At 35.0% G+C, this 19431-nt stretch overlaps 3 protein-coding genes and 1 long non-coding RNA gene across 4 annotated transcripts; 1 reads left to right on the top strand and 3 right to left on the bottom strand.

Moving 5' to 3' along the window:
- Positions 1-241: 241 nt before the first annotated feature.
- On the bottom strand, positions 242-1405 carry LOC149243182 (uncharacterized). Its single transcript, XM_089367769.1, has 3 exons — positions 1016-1405; positions 849-918; positions 242-765 (listed from the first exon to the last, which is right to left on the bottom strand). Exons 1-3 carry the CDS (start codon positions 1201-1203, stop codon positions 715-717), a joined length of 309 nt encoding a protein of 102 aa, XP_089223895.1. The 5' UTR covers positions 1204-1405; the 3' UTR covers positions 242-714.
- Positions 1406-7685: 6280 nt separating this feature from the next.
- On the bottom strand, positions 7686-8897 carry LOC149243181 (uncharacterized). Its single transcript, XM_089367768.1, has 3 exons — positions 8439-8897; positions 8272-8341; positions 7686-8188 (listed from the first exon to the last, which is right to left on the bottom strand). The coding sequence occupies exons 1-3, from the start codon at positions 8623-8625 to the stop codon at positions 8098-8100; spliced, it is 348 nt and encodes a 115-aa protein (XP_089223894.1). The 5' UTR covers positions 8626-8897; the 3' UTR covers positions 7686-8097.
- A 4205-nt stretch (positions 8898-13102) lies between these two features.
- LOC149243180 (CBL-interacting protein kinase 18-like) lies at positions 13103-15189 on the bottom strand. Its single transcript, XM_089374447.1, has one exon. The coding sequence runs from the start codon at positions 14699-14701 to the stop codon at positions 13421-13423; it is 1281 nt and encodes a 426-aa protein (XP_089230573.1). The 5' UTR covers positions 14702-15189; the 3' UTR covers positions 13103-13420.
- Positions 15190-18390: 3201 nt separating this feature from the next.
- LOC149243179 (uncharacterized) lies at positions 18391-18716 on the top strand. The gene is made up of 2 exons (XR_016246691.1): positions 18391-18496; positions 18598-18716. It is a non-coding gene; the product is annotated as an uncharacterized LOC149243179 (long non-coding RNA).
- The last annotated feature ends 715 nt before the right edge of the window (positions 18717-19431 follow it).

Here is a 19431-nt window from a genome sequence, read left to right as displayed (position 1 = left end):
TAACTGTAATGGAAAACCTGTGTAAGCATGCGAAGTTGGTTATTAAACTTATTAAGGCCGAGAGGCTGTGCATGCAAACATAAATATAAACCCTTATATTAAAACAAAAAGACTGTAAAGAATCTGATGGCAGAGATAATAAACTTTACACAAAGGGCCGCCCTGTTCCATAGGGAAAAGTCTAAGCATCCAGACGTTGAACAGACGCCGAGGCGTATCAAGCGATTGGTATTAAAAATCTTAGAACCACCGAGATTGTGAACCAAGAATGGTCAATATAACCCAAATAACACAGAGGCGTAGGCCGCATGTGAACAAACAGTTAATAGCGAAAATACAAACCCATATCTCTAATTGAATAGCGGCAATCAAAAAGAAACATTCCATTAAACCACAGTAAAATGCCCGAGGGCTTAGGGTTTATATGCAGCTGCAAATACGAGCAGTACCAACGGAGAACTGCTGAGCATAAATATAACCATACATTTGAGGAAGGGGGTCAAGCCCCAAAATAATATTACAAGTTCTGTGCTTAAGAACCAAAGACCCAAAATTATGTAACGACACCAAAGACACCAAATCTACAGGACGGTCTAAAACCAAACAGTAAAGTATGAATATACATAACAGAACTCGGAGACTGTTCTATAAACTTAAGTCTCTCAACAGAGGAATCACCGTCGAATGCAGCGAAGGCAGCTGTGAGGGTTTCCCTCAAGGAATACCCGACAGCAGGTGTGAGATAACCGTGCTGGAAAATAAGGTCTGCACCAAGTCACAGATGGTGGCTCAAGACCGAAACTTAAACCGCTAATAATCAAAACCAAACCCCAAATTCCGAGTCATACCGGTGTAGTGCCGGAGGGAGGTTCTGCTGAAGAAAACGCCGTGGACTTGTTGCAGTATAGCAGATTGCAGCTGCACAAATTCGACAGGGAAAAACATAAGAACCTGTAAGGCATTTTTCATGATAACAATGCATCAAATCGTAACCAAAGACTGTCAACCAAGTTACCTGTGAGGATTTGGTTCTGGGCGGAAAGAAACCTTGGAGTGTTGCAGGCTGGATACACAAGGGTGTTCGGAATCGAGCTGGAGGAGAAACATTGAACCAGGTCCGCAAAGACCGCGGCACCAAATGAGCAAAATGGCGATATGAATCCACTTAATAGTCATAGCAAAACCAGGACAAATTCTAACCATTCGATCACCAAACAAGATCTATACCGTCGAAGTAAGGCGGGAGTCTGTGGTGGTAAGACCAAAGTCTGCAATACCAAAGCATCACGTGGCTGGTGAAACCAGGTCACGCCACCTGGCCGGGAGGAACTGCTGCCTTTATGGTAAGGATGATCTGTCACCGGTACTGCGGCGGGACATCAAGACCACACCATTAACACCGCTGCTTGATAAATATCTCGAATAGAATGTCTTGTGGTAGAGTGGATCCAATACATATGTCATGTTAACTTTGTGCTAAGTATAAATATAAAGACATAGACCTTAGGCTAGTATGCATGCCGCAAAACATTTGTGCATAGGATAAGATTCTTATGCTTATGTACACGTTTGAGGATTGAAAGGAAAAGGTAAAATGCATTTGTCAGGTTATAGATTTACATCATTATGTTTAGGAAGGTTGATATATACCTTTTTTTAAAAAAAGAATTATGGATATTTGGAAATGTGGAAATGGTCGTGACAAATTGGTATCAGAGCCAGGTTGCAATACTGGCGCCTTTGGGAATTGGTAAGTGGAAAGGATATTGAGGTACGCTGACGTACACTACTTTTGGCATGACGGGTGTGATTCATGTTTATAACTTCCTTGAGAAGTAGGTAATAAGTTGTTGCATAACTACATTCATAACGTTGGATTCCTGATGAGGATAAAAGACAATGAAACTTTTGGATTCCTGATGAGGATAAAAGACAATGAAACTTTTGTCGCACTTACAAACAAAGATTTGAACACTCATTACACTTAAGAACTATATTGAACACTCATTGAGGAAGTGACAACCAACTACCAACTTTTGATTTGCACATATGGCAATAACAGCAATGCATATATTGAACTAGATTGAAATTACAATGAACGAAACTTAATGAGCCAATGCATGAATATAAAATTAGGGGGAACATCCTTGAATAGGATGAAAAATTGTTTTAAAAAGAACATTAGAAGAACCCCTTTAGATATTGAAAACATGCAATGAGTCAAGCAGCGAGACTTGATTTTCATAACTAACTTTTGATTCAGTCTTGTCATGGATGCATGAAGACGATTGGTAGTTGAGATTGGTTAGTATTGTATGACTAACCCATAGAACTTATATACATTAATTGAATTGGACTAAGATTGCTACAATTCGTAAACAAGTAAAGTTGATTGATGTCACATGCATGGAATGTGTGTGTGAAGATTCTTACTCTCTCTGTGCTATAGCTCTAGTTGTTTATGAAAAGAGTCTCTGTGCTATAGCTCTAGTTGTTTAGGAGAAGAGCCTTAATTTTATTCACCATGAGAATGCATGATGAATAGTATATGCTTATGTCCTAATAGTTTTAATGATGATTACCCTCTAATTGACTGAAATCCATTAGCATGGTATGTGCTGATGTTAATCATTACTTGTTGGGAGACAAAAACCATTGGAGCCTCGATTAAATGATGGTTGAATTTATCTCTACTATGGGAATGATGGATTCCTTGTGCATGTTGCATTCCAGTGTGAAGTTAAGGGTAAAGGCATATTCAGTGGGTAACATTTCTAGGACCCATTCATGGTATAATTACATGTGATAATTATTCATAAATAGACTACCTGTGTTAATACAGTTGTCAGTAAACTCTAATTACCTTCCCCAACCATAGATGCTTCCAAAGGAAAAGGAAGCAAGGAGAAGGAAGAAGACCGTGCTGTAGGGACAGACGGAGATGGGAAAAAGAAATCGCTAAGTCTGGTGATGACCAGATAAAGCAAGCTTTGAGTGTTAGAATCTCGCGGAAGACTCTAAGTCTTGGGATGACTAGATAAGCGCTCGATGTGCATATGAGTATTCCTTTGACCATGCTTAAGGAGTTGGAAAATGATAACTATAGAGTATTAATGTTAATGATTTTCATAATGTCTCCTTGAACTCATTATTCTGAGATGGTCACATAGTGCTGTTATGATAGTTGTTGCGTCTAGCATCAAGTGGTAACTCTGGTGCGTGTGTGACACTTAGGAGATTATGCTTCTAATTGCATAAAGTAGAGCCATTGCTTTCGGTAAAGGTGGTTTAACTTGTTAGTTATGCATGTTGATCCGAGGATAAGATAAGTGTCTTGTTCACTTTCTTGAAGAACACATATGAATGTTTTATATGATTTCTTAGTAGAGAAAGTATTTGAATGCGTGCAATAAAAGAATGGTTCTTTATAGATTTTCTTGGTAAAGAAATGGGATAAGGCATGCAGTTAAAGATTGACTGTTTATATGTTTTCTTACGATAATACTTGCAGTAACAGAATTGGTTATTTTACATGCTTCTTAGTAAAAAGAATAGGTAGTTCCTCCTAGTCGGACTACATGTGAGTCTTGTGAGAGAAATGTTTGTCTCTCGTTGTTTGGCTTGGAATAAAATCCTCGCTAAATGTAGCCAAAGTATCTTATTGAGAGAAGAGGATGAGGCATATAAATGTCCTGAGGACATAGCATGGAAGGTGGTCAAGTTTTCTTGAATTAAAATATGTATCTTTATTGATAAAAGTTTCTTGGAAAATATATGTATATATATATATATATATATATATATATATAAGTTAGTTGCATTATGATTCTAGTTAGTTCTAAGCTCTAGTGAAATGATTATGCATTAAATGCATGAAAAAGTTAGCTACAGATGTGCTTCTAGGCACATAGATATTCATTTCTAACTTTTTTTGAAGAAAGAGTATATTATATATATACATAAATATAGTTTTACCCTACACGAGTGTGCATACTTCATGTATGAAGATAAAGGATTTTATGAGAATTCTTGAAAATGGAAATAGAGGTTCTTTCTTTTAAAGACACATTAGAATAGTGTTCATACAAGAACCAAAAAAGTCTTACTTGTTCCGTGAAAGGAACTATGTACATTAAAGTAAAATAATTGTGTTAGGAGAACACATGTTGCATATTGGTAGCTATTTTGACTTTGGAATTATGAGTCTGTGTGTACTTAGAGAAAGTGGTCATGTTAGCTTCCTTGAAATAATAATCTCTTGGAGAGATTGTCGTGTTGGATGAGCTGTGTGGATTGCTTGATTTTGATGCACAAAGGATAAGTAAACCTTGTTTTGTATCTTGATTTTTATGCCGAAAGATAGATATCTTTAATAATTTCTTGAAAGGGAATCTTGAGAAATCCTCACATCGGAAGATAGAGAAATGAGGATTAAAATGACTCCCTTTAAGAAAGAGGTATATGGTTGGTCGTATGAAATGATGGTGGTCTTCTAGTGAAGGGAATAAGTGTTGCATACATTAAAGAAGGACTTATATGATAAGCAATAGTATGCACAAAGATTAGTCATTGGGACATAAGAGTTATGTTCTTGTATGTTAGAGAAATTATGTTTAATTACACTAACGATGCATGACTAAAGCTAGCCATAGTAAACGTAAGATAATACTCCGTTAATGATGTTTTGAATTGGAACAACAGACTATGGCAAAATTGGGAATGTTGAGGGTATTAACTCAACTGTTGTTGACATTTATACATTAATGAGTATTTGCATATACTTTTATACAAGCTAAGATTGTATGCATGAACACTCTTGGAAATGAAATACGTGTTAACTGATGCATATTTATAACTAACGTTGCTGATGGGATTAAGTAGTGGTAGCTTAATGGCAACAAGAAAACTCATCACATAAATTGCTGCAATGTGAAATGCAATTATAAATGAGAAAGAATGATGTTATATGATATGCATGAATTATGTTATTTGGAAAATTTGCATGCATACAACATGTATGATGGATATGTTTCCCATCAATCTTGATGTTGTGGACCCATGTTGGGGTTAAGTGTAAATGCATGGTATACATGCATGTCTGTTGTGCTAATGATAATGTTCATATGGTTCATTATGCATATTACTTTGAGAAAGAGTATTAAAAGAAAAAATATTCATGCTATGTCTGGTTAGGATCAGATGGCATAAGAGGAAAAGAATTTTCCTGTGTACGCTATGTCTGGTTAGGATCAGATGGCGTTTACTGGCAAGACCAGTGCAATTGCGGTCGAGTAGGACCTGCAAGTGCTTGGGTTGATGGCAATACCTGCCCGGAGGGGTTGACGGTACTTGTCTGCCAGAGAGTTGAGTTGATGGCAGCTACCTGCCGGAAGGGTTGATGGTACTTGTCTGCCCAGATCTCCTCTCCCTAGAATTCTTGAGCTGGTTGGCCAGTGGGATTCTATGTTAGACCTGGTAAGGTCTCTATCAAAGAAACTATCTGGATGTGAAAATGACTCGATTTGGTTGTGAGAACCAGTTCCCATGGGTTGGGAATTCCTTAGTCCAGTGTGAACTCATGGCTAAAGGAATTAACTAATCAGCTATATGTTATGTTAAAAATGAATTTTACATATAGTTGTGTAAAATATGTTATGCACATTTAATAAGAGATGAGCCTAGTGCTCGATAAAGAATAAATGGAAATTTTAATTCCTTTATTGTGTTAATAATGTTGTGAACATCTTAGTGGGAGCTAAGACAGTTCTTGCTTGATGAAATGATTGACTGTTTGATGATTAGAGAGCTAGGTGCTCTTCTGGTACTTCTTGAAGTACTTTACGGATGTCTTTAGTAAGAATTCGTTCAGTGTGCACGTGAGCAGTGATTTATCATTTGATGATTAGCATTAGTGCTCTTTAAGTACTTGTAAAAGTACTGTGATTTAGAAAGCATCTAACATTGCACAATTGATTGCTAGTCACAGTGTCTCATTTGACTCAAAATATAGTGACTAATGTGGTTGAATTTGTTAGTCATACATTGCAGGAACTACTTACCATGGAAGGTTGAAGAATTGTCCAACCTCTATTAACAGGCTTACATGAAAGTATTCATGATTTTCAAGCATAAGATGGTAAGTTATGGTAAGTTGACACAGAGAATTGTTTATTATGAATAAACAAGGGCCAGGTGGTGGCGAGTGGAAGTTGCATATTTTTGCAATTACGAATGATTATGACTATTGATGCTTATAACTAATGATATTTCTTAAGACTATATCATTACTATTTTGTTGTCGTCTTTCCTTGGAATGAAATCGTTGATTTCAAAGAGAAAGGATCACAATTTGTGTGGATTAGATGGTAATACCACGAGTAAAATATCAAGTTCCAACGAAAGATGAACACCGAGGACGGTGTTCCTGTTAAGGGGGGGAGTATGTAATATACCTATTGTGATTAACCCCACGTAAGGTAATTTTAAATTACCAATCAGTTAATCAAACCTGCGTAAAAGTAATTTTAAATTACATATCAGTTACAACTAATTCTTGGCATTGGTTAAATGGATCAGTGAGTACCCTAACTGGGAAGAAAGAAGGTGGATGGAGAATGGTGGGGAGGACAGACAGAGAGAATCGGCAATCTTTTTCCAAGAAGAGGAAAAGTGCAGAAGAAAAGAGGGTTAAGTCTGGTTAGGACCAGATAACCTGGCACGTGAGTGCACTGTTCCTGTTGAGGGCTGGAGGCCTGCAGGATTGCTCGGGGGGAGAACACCGTCTGAAGGATGGATCTCATGGCTGGGAGGAGAGCAGAATTAAAGTTCAGGTGACCTTTCGTTTGAAAAACCATTCCTGACATTGGAAATCAGGTACGATTCCAAACTGGTAGTCCCTGATAGAAAATGAATATGCATTTAAAGTTATAGTAATGTAAGTAGGAAAGACTGTTGTCCTAGATACTGTTAGTGTAATGTATCTGTGCAAACTTGAGGAAGAAACTGTCATTTAATGGACAGAGTCGGGAATAGTACCCAGATCAAGTGAAATGGTACAGCGCCTTTAAATAAGTCTGCATATGATTAAGGTAGCCTGAATCTGAGAACTGGTTGCAGGTAACAGTCTCGTCCTAGCTCTATTAACAGAGTTTTTACATTCCAACGAGTAGGCATTGAAATTAAATCATTACAAAGCAAACCATAAGACTGGTACTTGAGTCTAGATCTGTGAGGGATCTTTAGCTAAAAACGTGGAACTCTGAGTTAAGAAACAATTCCGACTATGGTTGGAAGCAAATCCATAACGAAGAAAATGGAATAGTTAATAACAGATGGAACAGTGGTAGAACATAGACGTTACAATGCATGTAATCGACAAAAGATATGTATATCAGTCCAAGAGCTGGAGTATATGCCTATCAAGAAAAGATATTAACTGTAATGGAAAACCTGTGTAAGCATGCGAAGTTGGTTATTAAACTTATTAAGGCCGAGAGGCTGTGCATGCAAACATAAATATAAACCCTTATATTAAAACAAAAAGACTGTAAAGAATCTGATGGCAGAGATAATAAACTTTACACAAAGGGCCGCCCTGTTCCATAGGGAAAAGTCTAAGCATCCAGACGTTGAACAGACGCCGAGGCGTATCAAGTGATTGGTATTAAAAATCTTAGAACCACCGAGATTGTGAACCAAGAATGGGCAATATAACCCAAATAACACAGAGGCGTAGGCCGCATGTGAACAAACAGTTAATAGCGAAAATACAAACCCATATCTCTAATTGAATAGCGGCAATCAAAAAGAAACATTCCATTAAACCACAGTAAAATGCCCGAGGGCTTAGGGTTTATATGCAGCTGCAAATACGAGCAGTACCAACGGAGAACTGCTAAGCATAAATATAACCATACATTTGAGGAAGGGGGTCAAGCCCCAAAATAATATTACAAGTTCTGTGCTTAAGAACCAAAGACCCAAAATTATGTAACGACACCAAATCTACAGGACGGTCTGAAACCAAACAGTAAAGTATGAATATACATAACAGAACTCGGAGACTGTTCTATAAACTTAAGTCTCTCAACAGAGGAATCACCGTCGAATGCAGCGAAGGCAGCTGTGAGGGTTTCCCTCAAGGAATACCCGACAGCAGGTGTGAGATAACCGTGCTGGAAAATAAGGTCTGCACCAAGTCACAGATGGTGGCTCAAGACCGAAACTTAAACCGCTAATAATCAAAACCAAACCCCAAATTCTGAGTCATACCGGTGTAGTGCCGGAGGGAGGTTCTGCTGAAGAAAACGCCGTGGACTTGTTGCAGTATAGCAGATTGCAGCTGCACAAATTCGACAGGGAAAAACATAAGAACCTGTAAGGCATTTTTCATGATAACAATGCATCAAATCGTAACCAAAGACTGTCAACCAAGTTACCTGTGAGGATTTGGTTCTGGGCGGAAAGAAACCTTGGAGTGTTGCAGGCTGGAGACACAAGGGTATTCGGAATCGAGCTGAGGAGAAACATTGAACCAGGTCCGCAAAGACCGCGGCACCAAATGAGCAAAATGGCGATATGAATCCACTTAATAGTCATAGCAAAACCAGGACAAATTCTAACCATTCGATCACCAAACAAGATCTGTACCGTCGAAGTAAGGCGGGAGTCTGTGGCGGTAAGACCAAAGTCTGCAATACCAAAGCATCACGTGGCTGGTGAAACCAGGTCACGCCACCTGGCCGGGAGGAACTGCTGCCTTTATGGTAAGGATGATCTGTCACCGGTACTGCGGCGGGACATCAAGACCACACCATTAACACCGCTGCTTGATAAATATCTCGAATAGAATGTCTTGTGGTAGAGTGGATCCAATACATATGTCATGTTAACTTTGTGCTAAGTATAAATATAAAGACATAGACCTTAGGCTAGTATGCATGCCGCAAAACATTTGTGCATAGGATAAGATTCTTATGCTTATGTACACGTTTGAGGATTGAAAGGAAAAGGTAAAATGCATTTGTCAGGTTATAGATTTACATCATTATGTTTAGGAAGGTTGATATATACCTTTTTTAAAAAAAAGAATTATGGATATTTGGAAATGTGGAAATGGTCGTGACAGGTCTTCTTGCAAGACTTACAGCCACATCATCCACAGCTATCTGGTCATCACCAAACTTAGCTTCCATCTGTCTGACCTTCCAGCACTGCCAACATTCTCCCCTTTCTCCTCTTGATCCTCTCACGTACTTCAAAAATTACCCTCTTGATTCTTTCTTGGAGAATTCATAATCAAGGAAGTAGTTAGGGTTAGGTAACTACCTATCACAACTTCTTGATATGAAAGAGTTACAAGATTTGTTAACACTCCATACTTGTTTCATTCATAATTATCAATTTTAAATACATAAACTCAAATATAATAACAATAATATCTTTTTTTGTTTTACTGCACTAAATAAAATAATTACAATTTTCTGGGGACATCACAGACACACACTTTATAATTCATTACAAAATTATAAAAGAAAAAAAAAATCATAAAAATTAACTAAATTATGAATAATTATTATTATTATAAAAATAATTAACATATGAGTTATGCATAAATCATTTTAAATAAAACATGTAACAAGAAAAACATAATAAAACAAACTCGCTACATAATAGCTAGTCATGTCACTTAGTTTAAATATAGTTTAGGTTTAGAATTCCATCAATTGTCCAAACAATGTTGTCTCTCCAAGTCAAGAATTATATATTTTATTTCTTAAAATTTGAACTAAAATATTCAATAAAAAATTCTTTTAATATAATTATAGTTTATAAATATACATATATTTTATTTTTAAAATTTGAATTTATATTTGAAAAAAATAATAATAATATTGATTTATTATTTAGTTTATAAAAATATCTATGTTTTATTTTATTAAAATTTAAATTTAAATTTTAACCAAAAAATAATATATATATATATAGATATATATATAAATTTTAACCCAAAAAAAAAAAAAAATATATATATATATATATATATATATAATATTCAATTAAATTTTTTTTAATATAATTATAAACTCCCATATATATAAATATAAAATTTGAATTCAAATATTTAATTTTTTTTATATAAATATAAAATATAAATATATATAATTTGAATTAAAATATTCAATTACTTTTATATATATATATATATATATATATATATATATAAATAATTTGAATTAAAATCTTTAATTAATTTGTTTTAATATAATTATTAATTTATAAAAAATATTGATATGATAAGAATGTACATTGCATTAATAGAAGATAATGATTGTAAAATCGCAATTTACCATGTGGGTCTCACGTTTACAGGTTTGACTTGGGGTTAGCGTTAGGATAATAACAAGAGTAAAGTATATACACCTCAATAAACTTTAATAATTAAATCTTTATACCCATGTGGGTCCCACAAACAAAGGAGTCTCATACACCAATTTGGTGTGGCTTCGTTATAACCTATATATATAGAGAGAGATTTTAATGCAATAAATACAAGATAAATGGAAACTTGTGGACATGACATTTTTTAATTAAATTGAAAAGCAAAAAAATCATAACTACATATGAAATAAATCTCAACCCTCTATCTTGATTATTATTAAGAATATTCAATAGATATTCAGTGTAGGTTATATCTTTACCATCCACATAAATTAAATTAAAATTGTCTAAGTTGTATATCTAAATATATACCTATCAATGTGATGATGATAATAATAATAATAAATCTTTTTAGACAAATAACAATATTTTGATTGATAAATCAATTTAAATAATATTAACAGCCAAGGAATTCAACATATAAATATAAATCCAACTAACAAAATAACCTTTTTTAGAAAGTAGAAAAACCTATCATAACTAAGTTGTCAAACCAACACTGAGGACAACCATCATTGGCTCCTATTGGCTCCTATCATCCAATGCAAGTTGATTCATCACCTTAATTTAAGGAAAACCAAGCAAGGCTTTTAGCCAAGCAAAAATAATTTAAAGCATCTTTCAAGCCCGTGAACAAAAAACATATTTACAATATCCCTATAATAATTGAATCCCTATCCATGTGGTCCCACAAACAAAAGAGTCTTATTCACTAATTTGTTGTGTGGCTTGGCTATGACCTATATATATATATATATATATATATATAATAAATAAAGCCCGTGAACAAAAAACATATTTACAATATCCCTATAATAATTGAATCCCTATCCATTTGGTCCCACAAACAAAAGAGCCTTATTCACTAATTTGTTGTGTGGCTTGGCTATGACCTATATATATAATAAATAAAAAATGGAAACTTGTGTACATGACTATTCTTTGAATTAAATTGAAAAGCAAAAAAGTCAACACTACATATAAGATAAATATCAATCCTCTATCTTGATTATTATTAAGAATATCCAATAGATATTCCTTGGAAATTATCTTGGTACCATCCACCTAAATTAAATTAAAGTTATAGAAGCAATATTTTTAAATATACACCTATCAATGTGATAAAATAATAATAATAATAACTACAAATTAGATCATTTTTCAAAACAAATGATAATATTTTGTTTGATAAATCAATTTAAATAATATTAACAAAGAAGAAATTCAACCTATTAATATAAACCCAACAAATCACAAGAACAAAATAACCTTTTTTTAGATAATAGGAAAAACTATCATTATGCAATGGCTAAATTAATACTTGAGACAGCCATCATTGGCTCCTATTAGTGAATATAAGTTCACTCATCATTTTTCAAGGACAATCAAGCCACTTAAATTAATACTTGAGACAGCCATCATTGGCTCCTATTAGTAATACTTACAACCATCATTGGCTCCTATTAGTGAATATAAGTTGACTCATCATCGTTTTTCAAGGACAATCAAGCCACTTGATAATTTATGTTAGATTTTAAGCTTCTGTGGAGGTTTCTTGTAGCTTCATGACCCGGATTATCCACAGTTTCTTGTTTATTCTGCCAACGTTTCAAACCCCAAAGGGGGTCCATCATCAGGACAAAACAGAAAGAATATGAATGAGAAAGAGAACCAATGGTCTTTAAGAACGCAGATTTTCACTCTTCCCAGAAAGAAGAACTCTTAATCAAACAAAAATAGTTTTAAAGTATACTCCACACTAACAAACAAAATAACATATTTACAATATCCTATATCTTAATATATATTGAAAACAAAAACTTTGACTAGATATTTTTTCCATTTAATTTCTTTGAAAAATAACAATATTTTGAAAAATAAATCAATTTCAATAATACTAATTAAGAAAATATACAATATATAAACATAAATCCAACCCATAACAATAATAGAATAACCTATTTACATATTGAAAAAATAATAAAGATATTTTATTTTTTTTAAATCATAAAATAAAAATAATTTCATCCTTTCGTAATAATAAAATGAACGGACTGTTCGGCCTGGAGTATGCCGTAAAACTGCTTCTGCTTGGCTAAGAGCTCGTCTTCCTCGGACGTAAGGAAACAGGTTAACGGCCCAAGACCCAGAGGCATCTGGCAGGAGTGAGAGCCTGCTCCCGATTACGGACCACCAGCAGGGTTATGCCAGGTGGCGTGGTTTTCCTATTTAACAGTGATGAGTCAAACCCAGCGTTCGCGGATAGCAGCCAGAGATGGCTGTCCTCACTGTTGGTTTGACACCTGAGTTGATAGGTTTTACCACCTTCGGAAAAAAAAAAAAAATGAACGGACTGCATATCTTTTCATTTTGTCTCCGCAATTTTTTATCCAATTTAATAGACCAGATTCACAAGATTCACAATTTAGGTAGAGGGCAAATTTCTGGTTGGGTTGAAATTTTCATAAAAAAGGGATTTTCAATATTTTTTTATAATAAAAATATATTCAGCATCGTCAGTAACCAGAAAGAATCCAAAATCTTGAAACTTAAACTACTCTGCTTATAAAATGCTTGATATTTACCAAAATTAGTGTGCGACCGACTCTGTACAGATCCATATTTCAACGGATTATATAAAGAATTCCCAAAATATCACAAATTTACAGAAACTCAATTTTATTGGATCAAGTGGCCAGCCTAATACAAGAATTGTAGTTATAGCTAGAATTGGGATCTTTCTTCTTAGGGTATTTGAAGAAGATTTACCAGATCAACCGCCATCTAAATCCTACTAATCCTGCCAGAAAAATATTGACAGCGAAAGGACAGAAGTAGCTCCATCTCAATCCTATCAATTCTGCCACGATTATAATTACAATCAATATAGAGCAGGTTGCATATTCAACCAATCATTTAAATCAAAAATACTTTTACACTGAACAATCACCATGCAGTATACACAGTGAATATATATTTATTAACTGTTGCCGTCCCATGTCCAGACGATGTCTTTGAGGCCGGGCTTTAGATCCTGACTGTAGAACTTACTGTATTCCAGCGAATCCCCTCCGGTCTTCCGAAGCTCCACCACGAAGAGCGAGGGCGTGACTTCGAAAATCTCGGCATCAATAGACAAATGCCCCTTCCGCCCCTGTTCCGATCCCTGCAACTTCACCTTACAGTCCTTCGACTTCTTGAAGCTGAACCGGAAAAGACTGGCAATCTCCTCCAGCTTCGACATTATGCTCGACGCCGACTGAGTCGAAGTGAACCTCGACTCCTCCTGCTTCACCACATCATCCTTGAACAGGCCCGAGAGATTGAACCCTGGCGAGAGGGAAATTATGTCGAAGGCGTTCAGGCAGGTCGGCTTGGGGGCGGGGAAGGCCGAATCAACATCTTCCAGCTGACCGACATCGACATCGTTATCGGCCTGCGGGCGCTTGAAACCCCGGCGGAACCAAGAAACCTCCATGAGCTGCGCAACGGTGATCCTCGTCCGAGGGTTAGGGTCCAGCAGCCGGAGAACCAGACGCCGGACTTCAGAGGAAAACCAGGGCGGGCACTTGAAATCCCCCTTGTAGATCTTCTTATACATCACCATCAGATTCGCGTCCTGGAACGGCAGGTAGCCCGCCAGGAGCACGAACAGTATGACCCCGCAGGACCAGATGTCGGCCTTGGCTCCGTCATAGCCCTTCTTGGTAATGACCTCCGGCGCGACGTACGCCGGCGTGCCGCACGCCGTGTGGAGAAGGCCGTCCTGTCTGAACTGTTCCGGCAGCGCGCTGAGGCCGAAGTCTGTGACCTTCATATCGCCATTTTCGTCTAATAACAGGTTCTCCGGCTTCAGATCCCGGTGATACACACCCCGGCTGTGGCAGAAATCCACCGCGCTAATCAGCTGCTGAAAATACTTCCTCGCTTCCTCTTCCTTCAGTTTCCCCTTTTCGACAACCCGATTGAAGAGCTCGCCGCCCTTAACATACTCCATGACGAAGTAAATCTTGGACTTGCTCGCCATGACTTCGTAGAGCCGAACGATGTTGGGGTGCCGAACCAGTCTCATAACCGAGATTTCCCGTTTAATCTGCTCGATCATGCCGACCTTGAGGATCTTTTCTTTATCCATGACTTTAATGGCGACGCTCTCGCCGGTCTTCAGGTTCTTGGCGTAGTAGACCTTGGCGAACGTCCCTTGCCCCAGCAGGCGCCCTAATTCGTACCTCCCCATCAAAATATTGGGCTTCATCTCCATGGTCTGTGTTGACGAGCTCAAATCCAAAAAAATACCAAAATCTGGGTGCCTTTTAGCTGCCCTTAAGCCCTCCTCTATTTATTGGGTCTGTGCAATTTCTGAACCCAGACCTTGCTCTCCGACATGCACTCCATTCCACGAGTACAGAGTGCTTCTGCAAATGCTCTGCCTCTGCTCTTTGCACGAGATTTGTGCTACAGCTGGGCGATCCACGGCCTGCACAATCTGCAAGCTCATCTTACAGCATTCTCTGTATATACCCAATATTTCTGTGAATATATACACAGCAGAAAGAATACAAAATTGACTGCAACTAAAATGTAGCGGAGCTTCTACCACTACTTCTACGAAAGACAGAACTATCATGAAAGGGGGGGTTTCCAAACCACAGAACTAAGGAGGAAGAGAAATTTCCTTTCATTAAATAAAGGGAGAGGCTATCATTTTATAGAAGATCAGTGCCTTACCTCTCAATTGGTTGGCCGGAATAGTGGTGCTCATGAAATTTCAGAATAGTGGTGCTCATGAAATTTCAGAATAGTGGTAAGCAATGCATTGCATCTTGATTGGTTCGTGGCCGGAATAGTGGTGCTCGTGAAATTTCGAATTAGTGGTGCTCATGAAAATTAGAAAATAAGCAATGTGTTGCACCTGGATTCGTTCGTTAGAGTATGGGTGATTATAATTTTTAGTTATTTAAATAAAAATCCAATGTGTTATTTTTCAATTGGTTAATTAAATCATCAGTGATAAGTAAAATTAATATAAAATTTGCAAACCACACGGCAATTACGTGTCATTATAAAATTTAAATAGAGGAACAAATGTGTTATTTTTCAATTGGTTAATTAAATCATAGGTGATAAGTGAAATTAATATAAAATTTGCAAACCACATAGCAATAGCAATTACGCGTGGCTATTATGTATTTGTGAAAATTTCTGCTAACAATATTGAATAATATTTTCAAGTTGAAATTTTGCTAAAGAGCGGAGGTTCGACCAACGCTTCCACTCCTCGAAAGGTATTTTTAATAACATAAAATGCACAAATTTCAGGTTATTGTTTGAAGAATTTTTTGATTTTTTTTTTTTTTTAATCAAATAAGGATTAATATTTTGTTCCACATTTCGAGTGAACTCTTTACTCATTATTAGAAGAATATTGAATGGTAAAATAGGACTATCATGTTTTTTTCAGGGCAGAAAAAGCATAATATTATTTATATGAGAAATATAAAAAGTCTAAAATGTACATTCAATGTTTCAAAGATAATGAAACTGTAACATCAGTGAAACCATATCCTGATATAGTTAGATCAGGCCTGAGAAACCTTGACGATTGAGCAAAAAAAGAAAAAACGACAAACGTCGAAATGAGGACTATCATGTTTATCATTCAATATTCTATGATTTGTGATGATGAGTTGAGGGTCCACTTGAAATGTTGGATAAGATATTAATGTTATAAACTGTTTTATCCAGAAATTTTCTTCAAATATAAATCACTGTGGAAATCTTTATTTTATCATTTTATTGTTTTTTGTTTTTTATATAGTGTAATTTAAATCATGTATATTTTTGTTTTTTAGCATTTTGTTAGAGATTTATTTAAAATTTGGTTAAAAATTAATTACTTGAGTTATTTTTTTTTAATATCGTAATTTAAATAATATATATTTTTGTTTTTCCTGAACATAATTTTTAGATTTATTTAAGATTTTGTTTTTTTTAATATCGTAATTTAAATAATATATATTTTTGTTTTTCTTGAACATAATTTTTAGATTTATTTAAGATTTTGTTTTTTCTTGAAAAAAAATTAAAATTTATATAAATTAAATGTTTGAAAATGTTTAGAATTTTAAAACTATGTATATATTTAAAAATGTATTTGAAATAAAAAAAATAAACATAATTTCATCAAAAATATTGTATGATTTCAAAAAGACAAAAACATAAAACAGTTATACTGAATTTTTATAAATTAAATATGTTTTTTAATACATTTAAAATTAAAACCATTTACTATTTTATATATTTTAATTAAAAATAATGTTTTTAATGTACATGGATTCAATATTTTTAAATACCATTATTTGAGTTTTTATGATACAATATTAATATTTAATATAATATATGGAAAAAAATTTAAAATTCAATTTTAAATAATAATAAAAATATTATTATTCGCTATATTTTAAATTTATTAAACAATATTTTCTTTAACCTACAATATTAGTATATTTTTTAAAAATAAATTTAATAATTTAAAATAAAAAATTATGATTTTGTTTTAAGATTTTTAATTATTATTTATTTTAACTTATATTATTATCAATAATGATTTCTAGCATGCATCCTAACATTTTTTTCCGAAGGTGGCAAAACCTATCAAACTCATGTGTCAAACCAACAGTGAGGACAGCCATCTCTGGCTGCTATCCGCGAATGTCGGTTTGACTCATCACCGTTATCAAGGAAAACCACGCCACCTGTAATAACCCGCTGGTGGTCCCTAATTATATGTATTATTAATAATAATTTTTTATGGATATTTATATTACTTAATATAAGTGGCTTTACTTTATAAGTTTAGGATTTTTATTTATTTTATAAGTTATATATATATATATATATATGTTTTTTAAGATAAATTTTAATTGGAATGATGAAAAGTTATGAAGTTTTTTTAAAATAATGAAATTTAATATTTGTAAATTTGTAAATGTGTTAATTATTATTGTTCTTTAAAGAATTTTAAGTAATTTGAGATGATTTATTGGTGATTTTTTTATAGGGAATAGATTTATATTAATTTGGAAGATTTTTTTTTGTGTGTGTATGTGTGAGAGATATTAACTAACCAAAAACAATTTTATATTAAATTTAAATTTTAATCAAAATAAAAAGTATGATGGAAGTTGTGAAGATAAACTCGAACCTTAGTAAATGTATATTTTTTTTGAAAAATTAACAATCATAAATTTTCATAAAAATATCTTTATATAGTTTGTTGTCAAAAATATATTAAAATATTAATGACATGTTTTTAAAAATATTTATAAAAAAAAAAAAAAAATTGCTTGATGTTTTCAAATATTTTAATTCTCTTTTAAATAACAACCACTTAATTAGGCCGATAGGCCTTCCCTTTGAAAGAGACTTTCGTCGTCCCTTTCATTCTAAGGTTGACACCTGGCGTCGACATCTGGCGGGCATACAGCAGGCAAATTGTTAATGTTGAGGCAATTTCTGTTTATTCTCAGTGATTGAGAACTTCCGGCAAAACTTCAATGGAAAACTATTACGCCAACGCTATGGCGGTCTCGAATCTTCACCCACTACATGAAGCAGGCAGAAATATCCGCAAATTTGTTACAGCTCCCTGTAATCCGTGAATAAAACGCAAATTTGTTACAGCTCCCTGTAATCCGTGAATAAAACGCAAATTTGTTACAGCTCCCTGTAATCCGTGAATAAAACGTTACAAATCACTGAGAAGGCAGTGTAGAGTTAACAGCGATGGGGTTCCTTCTTTTATTTCGCAGGCATAAATATCTGCAAATTTGTTACAGCTCCCTGTAATCCGTGAATAAAACGTTACAAATTACTGAGAAGGCAGTGTAGAGTTAGCAGCGATGGGGTTCCTTCTTTTAATTCTCACAATATGACAGAGTAGGTGAAATGCCTGGACTGGAGTGATTTTTGTTTAATACTTGGACGAGGAACAGGCACTTGGTATCATGGAAAGGCCAGAGGGGGGCAGCGTTGAGGAACTAACATCCGCTAATTTGTTCGTATTCTGCGCAGCTAGGGCTTTATCCTCCGACTTCCAGCGGTCTTTGACGCGGTTTTATATTTATTACTTAATATTTTTAATTTCTGGTTATGCAGTCAATAGTCGAAGTCAGGGTTTGATTCATCCGCGTGATCCTTTTAACGGAGGCCAGGGATCTTCATAAATACCGCGCTTTTGAAAGAGAAAATGAGATTTGGTGCTGTTGTTTTCTTCATCGGTATCCTTGAAGGACAAGGAAGAAGCTTGCGGTGACGGGAGCGACCGTGGATAAGAATTGGGGGAGCAGGTGCTCGGCTTTCCTTGCACATATATGCTGCCTCGAATTGTTATCATTATCAGTATTATTATCTTCTCCCAACAGCGACAGAATGACGGATATATCCTCGGCGCTGTTCTTTCCAGAAATCCGTCGTTGTTTGGTAGGGTTTGACGAAGTTCCTAAGTTGATGTGTGGATTTTCCCTCTGGGGTTACTTCTGTATATTTTGATGATTAAGGGCGTTGACCCTTCCACGAACTCCGTATTTTTTTGCTACTGAGTCCGTCTAAACTCTGGCGGTTGCTGGAAATGAATGGAATCCCTCCGGTTTGATTCACTGTCGTCAAACCTTAAATTCTTCTTCTGCTATTGTCTTTTGAAATTATTTTTTCTTTCTTTTAAATAAATCTATGGAAACATAGGTTGCTTAAATTTTTACTCACGCCGGATGTCTCTGCGTCTAAAGATTAACCTATCTTCTAAATTTGAGTTAAATGCCCTCTTCCTTTTGCTTGTAGGGCAACTGCAAGTTTGCTACAGTCAATCCCAATATAAATTTGTGATCATATCCATTGTTGCAAGCAACTACAAGCTTCTGCAATATACTAGTGCACTGCAGAATGATTATTGCATTAAGGGCACTGGTTTTGTTACTGGTAAGCTCAGTATTG

Source organism: Pinus tabuliformis, chromosome 8 (assembly GCF_031772625.1).
Source record: "Pinus tabuliformis cultivar Carrire ecotype Pingquan chromosome 8, CPIR1, whole genome shotgun sequence".
NCBI lineage: Eukaryota > Viridiplantae > Streptophyta > Pinopsida > Pinales > Pinaceae > Pinus > Pinus tabuliformis.
The sequence above is the reverse complement of the archived record's forward strand: the minus strand, read 5'-3'. Positions and strand labels throughout refer to the sequence as shown.

What these genes read in the sequence shown, in the direction of transcription:
- LOC149243182 (XM_089367769.1), bottom strand. Translation starts at nt 1,203, where the DNA reads ATGGTTAGAATTTGTCCTGGTTTTGCTATGACTATTAAGTGGATTCAT. An exon ending in CCAGAACCAAATCCTCACAG is followed by an intron (nt 919 to 1,015) that starts GTAACTTGGTTG and finishes GAATTTGTGCAG; the next exon opens with CTGCAATCTGCTATACTGCA. An exon ending in CTCCCTCCGGCACTACACCG is followed by an intron (nt 766 to 848) that starts GTATGACTCGGA and finishes GACTTGGTGCAG; the next exon opens with ACCTTATTTTCCAGCACGGT.
- LOC149243181 (XM_089367768.1), bottom strand. Translation starts at nt 8,625, where the DNA reads ATGGTTAGAATTTGTCCTGGTTTTGCTATGACTATTAAGTGGATTCAT. An exon ending in CCAGAACCAAATCCTCACAG is followed by an intron (nt 8,342 to 8,438) that starts GTAACTTGGTTG and finishes GAATTTGTGCAG; the next exon opens with CTGCAATCTGCTATACTGCA. An exon ending in CTCCCTCCGGCACTACACCG is followed by an intron (nt 8,189 to 8,271) that starts GTATGACTCAGA and finishes GACTTGGTGCAG; the next exon opens with ACCTTATTTTCCAGCACGGT.
- LOC149243180 (XM_089374447.1), bottom strand. Translation starts at nt 14,701, where the DNA reads ATGGAGATGAAGCCCAATATTTTGATGGGGAGGTACGAATTAGGGCGC.